At 51.5% G+C, this 5,903-nt stretch overlaps 1 protein-coding gene across 2 annotated transcripts in view; it reads left to right on the top strand.

Annotated features, from left to right (window-relative positions):
• EPHB4 (EPH receptor B4) overlaps window positions 1–5,903 on the top strand; it is a 27,325-nt gene that overhangs the window by 10,816 nt on the left and 10,606 nt on the right. For both annotated transcript variants that reach the window (XM_011943933.1, XM_011943932.1), the window contains exons 8-12: window positions 187–352; window positions 3,483–3,585; window positions 3,786–3,850; window positions 4,284–4,397; window positions 4,497–4,744. In XM_011943933.1, the coding sequence (XP_011799323.1) occupies window positions 187–352; window positions 3,483–3,585; window positions 3,786–3,850; window positions 4,284–4,397; window positions 4,497–4,744 (696 nt within the window). The remainder of the gene's footprint in view (window positions 1–186; window positions 353–3,482; window positions 3,586–3,785; window positions 3,851–4,283; window positions 4,398–4,496; window positions 4,745–5,903) is intronic.

The following is a 5,903-nucleotide window of genomic DNA, read 5'->3' as shown; positions in this document are numbered from 1 at the left end:
CAAAAAAAAAAAAAAAAATTGGTATTATGAATACAGCACATGGCTTGCATACATAAGTTCTCCCAAAGGCCCCACCAGCTGCGAGGCAGGCTAGTGATGGGAGTGGAGGGCGAGGGAAGGAGGCAGGAAGAGCAGCAGGAACTTAGGGCCCCGCGTGATGGCCACCCCCCTACTTCTCTTGGACAGGGCGCCGAGGGTCCCAGCAGCGTGCGGTTCCTGAAAACGTCAGAAAACCGGGCAGAGCTGCGGGGGCTGAAGCGGGGAGCCAGCTACCTGGTGCAAGTACGGGCGCGCTCTGAGGCCGGCTACGGACCCTTTGGCCAGGAACATCACAGCCAGACCCAACTGGATGGTGAGCCTGGGGAAGGGGTGAGGGTGGGGGTTGGAAAGACCCCCAAAGTTCATGTGTCGACCCCAGGTCCCCAAAGTCCAATCTTCTTTTTTTTTTTTTTTTTTGAGATGGAGTCTTGCTCTGTCCCTCAGGCTGGAGTACAGTGGTGCCATCTGGGCTCACTGCAAACTCCGCCTCCCGGGTTCAAGCAATTCTCCTGCCTCAGCCTCCCGAGTAGCTGAGATTACAGGCGCCTGCCACTGCGCCTGGCTAATTTTTTGTATTTTTAGTAGAGACGGGGTTTCACCATGTTGGCCAGGCTGGTCTCGAACTCCTGACTTTGTGATTTGCCCACCTCAGCCTCCCAAAGAGCTGGGATTACAGGCGTGAGCCACCGCACCCGGCTAAAGTCCTATCTTCATGTCCTTTCTGTGGATCACATGGCATGCCCTAGAGAGGAAAGAACATAGGATGTTGAAACCAAAACCGACAGCTGAATGTGAAGTCCAGCCTGGTTCACTCTGTACCCCCAGGCTGGAGTGCAGTGGCGCGATCAAAGCTCACTGCACGGCCAGGCGCGGTGGCTCACCCTGTAATCCCAGCACTCTGGGAGGCCAAAGCAGGAGGACCACTTGAGGTCAGGAGTTCGAGACCAGTCTGGCCAACATGGTGAAACCCCATCTCTACTAAAAATGCAAAAGTTAGCTGAGCGTGGTGGTGCACGCCTGTAATCCCAGCTACTCGGGAGGCCGAGGCAGGAGAATTGTTTGAACCTGGGAGGCGGAGGTTGCAGTGAGCTGAGATTGTACCACTGCACTCCAGTCTGGGCAACAGAGCAAGACTGTCTCAAAAAAAAAAAAAAAGAGGCTCAGCACAGGCTTGACGTTTAGCAACAACCTGACCCCGAGCTCTCCATTCCCCATCCAATAAATTGGAAATATCATGAAGCTTCCTGCAGGGCTTTGAGGATTGGAGGTAACAGGTTATTTTTAATATGCTAGGCCAGTGGCTTTCTTTTTTCTTTAACTTTTTTTTTGAGACATGGTCTTGCTCTATCGCAATTTTGGCTCACTGCAGGATCTGCCTCCTGTTCTAAATCTCCTGACCTCGTGGTCCACCTGCCTCGGCCTCCCAAAGTGTTGGGACTACAGGCATGAGCCACCACACCCGGCCTAACTTTTTTTTTTTTTTTTTAAGAGACAGGGTCTTGCTTTATCACCCAGGCTGGAGTGCAGTGGCACCATCTAGCTCACTGCAGCCTGCAACTCCCGAGCTCAACCAGTCCTCCCACTTTAGCCTCCCAAGTAGCTGGGACTACAGGTGTGTGCCACCGTGCTCAATTAATTTTTTTTTTAATTTTTTGTTGAGACAGTTTCCCTATGTTGCCCAGGCTGGTCTCAAATTCCTGGCCTCAAGCAATCCGCCCGCATCGGCCTCCCAAAGTGCTGGGATTGCAGGTGTGAGCTGCCACACCCGGCCTTGGACCAGTAGCTTTCTAAACCTTGTAATTTTCTGTAATAGCTTTACTGAAATACAGTTCCCCTGCCACACAATTTGCCTGTTCAAAGTGTACAATCGATACATTCACAGAATTGTGCAGTCACCACCACAAGTAACTTCGGGACATTTTTCAGCACCCTCAAAGGAGACCCTATAGCCCTTAGCCATCACCCTCCACCCAGATCTTTCTGTTGCCTTAACCCCTGGCAAGCACTAATCCACTTTCTGTCTTGAAATCCTCCACTGTGGTCTTCTGTGACTGTTCACCAAGCAGAATGTTTTCAAGGTTTATGCATGTTGTAGTATATATCCGTGGGTTTTTTTGGTTGTGTTTTGCTTTTTGTTTCTTTGTTTCGGAAACAGGGTCTCATTCTGTCACCCAGGCCAGAGTGCAGTGGTTCAGTTACAGCTCACTGCAGCCTCAACCTCCCAGGCTCAAGTGATCCTCCTATCTCAGCCTCCCAAGTAGCTGGGACTGCAGGCATGAGCCACCATGCCCAGCTAATTTTTTTTGGTATTTTTTGTAAAGATAGATTTCACCATGTTACCCAGGCTGGTTTCGAACTCCTGAGCTCAGGCAATCCGCCCACCTCAGCCTCCCAAAGTGCTGTAATTACAGGCATGAGCCACCAGACCTGATCTGTTTTTTGTTTTTGTTTTTGGCACATGGTTTTGCTCTGTCACCGACACTGAAATGTAACAGTATGATCATAGTGCATTGCAGCCTCAAACTCCTGGGCTCAAGGGATCCTCCCACCTCGGCCTCCTGAGTAGCTGGGACATGCCTGGCTAATTATTATTATTTTTTGGTAGAGATGGGGTCTTGCTGTGTTTCCCAGGCTGGTCTTGAACACCTGGCCTCAAACAATCCTCCCACCTCAGCATCTCAAAGTACTGGGATTACAGGCATGAGCCACTGCTCCTGGCCAATATTTCATTTCTTTACATGGAGACGTAATAATCAGTTGTATGGAAATAGCCAATTTTGTTTATTATTTTATCTTTTGGTGAACATTTCAATTGTTTCCACTTTTTGGATAAAAACCTGAAAATGTTTCACTTTTAGAATGTTTCATTGAATGGAGATTTTTTTTTTGTGGACTCTGGTATTTAAACTACAGCCAAATCACAACCACTCTCTCTGGTGGCTGGCATGCTGGCTTATGCCCAGGCTGGTTCGAGACCAGCCTGGCCAACATGGTGAAACCCCATCTCAACTAAAAATACACAAATTAGCCGAGCATGGTGGTACACACCTGTCATCCCAGCTACTCAGGCGGCTGAGGCAGGATAATTGCAGAACCCGGGAGGCAGAGATTGCAGTGAGCTGAGATTGCACCATTGCACTCCAGCCTGGGCGACAGAGTGAGACTGCATCTCAAAAAACAAACAAAAAGCTACTCTGGCAGTAAAAACATTGTGGAACTTCCTCCCTTGCCCCGAGGGACTTCAGAGGAGCCTGCTGGCCCCTGGAGGACAGTTTGAAACCCGTGGTCTGCTCCCTGACCCTGCCTGCCTGTGTCCTCTCCCTCCACCTGTCCCCTGTACTGGGGACCTGTTCTCAGGAGATCACAGTTCACTGCTTAGAGCTGGGGCTGGGCCTCCTGCAGGCCCATCAGTTTCTCCTGATCAACAGCCTTTTCTTCTGCAGAGAACGAGGGCTGGCGGGAGCAGCTGGCCCTGATTGCGGGCACGGCAGTCGTGGGTGTGGTCCTGGTCCTGGTGGTCATTGTGGTCGCTGTTCTCTGCCTCAGGTAAGGGCTCTGACACCCGGAGGGCCCTGGAAGCCCTGAGTTGATGGCCACTTGCCTGGGTGCTACAGGGCAAGACTTTCTGGGTGCCCCCACCCTCTTTTTACTTGAAATCTTCTCCAATCCCTGCTCCTCCCTTCACTGTGTGCCTCATAGAGATGTGTGATTCAGTTTACCTTTTGCTCCTTTCCCATTGGCTACAGGAAGCAGAGCAACGGGAGAGAAGCAGAATATTCGGACAAACACGGACAGTATCTCATTGGGCACGGTGGGTTGCCCTAATTTGATGGAAATAGGGGCTTGGGACCGGGTGCGGTGGCTCCTATCTATAATCCCAGCACTTTGGGAGGCAGAGGTGGGCGGATCACTTGAGGTCAGGAGTTCGAGACCAGCCCGGCCAACATGTTGAAACTCCGTCTCTATAAAAAGTACAACAGTTAACCAGGCATGGTGGTGGGCACCTGTAATCCCAGCTACTCGGGAGGCTGAGGCAGGAGAATCACTTTAACGTGGGAGGCAGAGGTTGCAGTGAGCCAAGATCGCGGCCCTGCACTCCAGGCCTGGGCAACAGAGCGAGACTCCATCTCAGGAAAAAAAAAAAAAACAAGGAAATAGGGGCTTGGGGCCAAGAGCTATGAGCCGAGCCTCCGAGTCCAGTGGGAGTTAATTCCCAGCTGACGGGGCTCTGCCTGTTTTCTCAGGTACTAAGGTCTACATCGACCCCTTCACTTACGAAGACCCTAATGAGGCTGTGAGGGAATTTGCAAAAGAGATCGATGTCTCCTATGTCAAGATTGAAGAGGTGATTGGCGCAGGTGAGAGCGGAAGGCTGCCCAGGCACTTGGGAACAAGCGGGGGTGGGCAGGGCCACACTAAGGCGGGAGAGCTGATGACCTCCACGTCCTTGTTTGAAGGTGAGTTTGGCGAGGTATGCCGGGGGCGGCTCAAGGCCCCAGGGAAGAAGGAGAGCTGTGTGGCAATTAAAACCCTGAAGGGTGGCTACACGGAGCGGCAGCGGCGCGAGTTCCTGAGCGAGGCCTCCATCATGGGCCAGTTCGAGCATCCCAATATCATCCGCCTGGAGGGTGTGGTCACCAACAGCATGCCTGTCATGATTCTCACGGAGTTCATGGAGAACGGCGCCCTGGACTCCTTCCTGCGGGTGAGCACCCTCCCTGGCTTCCACGGCCACCTGGAGTTCCCGCTTACACCCAGAGGCCACTTGGGCTAAGAAGCCAGGACAGACAGTGGATCCCATGTCACCTTCTCCAGCCTCTTCCTCTTGGGCTAAGCCCTGGTCCTCTGCCTTTTTTTTTTTTTTTTTTTTAAAGACAGAGCCTCGCTCTGTCGCCCAGGCTGGAGTGCAGTGGCGCGATCTCGGCTCATTGCCATCTCGGCCTCCAGGGTTCAAGCGATTCTTCTGCCTCAGTCTCCCAAGTAGTTGGCACTATAGGCGTCCACCACCATGCCGACTACTTTTTGTATTTTTAGTAGACACAGGGTTTCACCATGTTGGCCAGGCTGGTATCACACTTCTGACCTCAGGTTATCTCCTGGCCTCAGCCTCTCAAAGTGTTGGTATTACAGATATGAGGCACCACGTCCGGCTGGTCCTCTGCCTTTAATTTTCCCTCTGGGAAAGGCCGGGCTCCTGGGACCTTCCTTTGCCACTGACCCATACAGCTGAAGGTTGTCGTTCCTTGTTTTTTAAATTTTGTTTTAATTTAATTTTTAATTTTTTTTTAAGACAGGGTCTCACTCTGTCATCCAGGCTGGAGTACAGTGGTGCATTCACAGCTCACTGCAGCCTTGACCTCCTGGGCTCAAGTGATCCTCTCGCCTCAGCCTCCTGAGTAGCTGGAACTACAGTCATGTACCACCATGCTCAGCAAATTTTAAAATTTTTTTGTAGACACAGGATCTTGATAGGTTGCCTAGGCTGGTCTGAAATTCCTGGCCTCAAGTGATCCTCCCTCCTCAGCCTCCCAAAGCACTGGGATTACAGGCATGAGCCACCGTGCCTGGCCTGTCATTCCTTCATTTGACAAATATTTACTGAGTGCCTTCTATGCACCAGCCGTCCTCCCAGTCCCCAGGAATAAAGCTATGCACACAGCAAACCGGATTTCTGCTCCTGGGGAACAGACAGTCTAATGGGGCAGGGGGACTGAAAATTAGCAAGTAAACAGACGGCTTTTTAAAAAAGTAAACAAATCAGGCTGGGCGCGGTGGCTCAAGCCTGTAATCATAGCACTTTGGGAGGCCAAGACGGGCAGATCACGAGGTAAGGAGATCGAGACCATCCTGGCTAACATGGTGAA

Source organism: Colobus angolensis, unplaced genomic scaffold, assembly GCF_000951035.1.
Source record: "Colobus angolensis palliatus isolate OR3802 unplaced genomic scaffold, Cang.pa_1.0 Scaffold222, whole genome shotgun sequence".
Lineage (NCBI taxonomy): Eukaryota > Metazoa > Chordata > Mammalia > Primates > Cercopithecidae > Colobus > Colobus angolensis.
The sequence above is the reverse complement of the archived record's forward strand: the minus strand, read 5'-3'. Positions and strand labels throughout refer to the sequence as shown.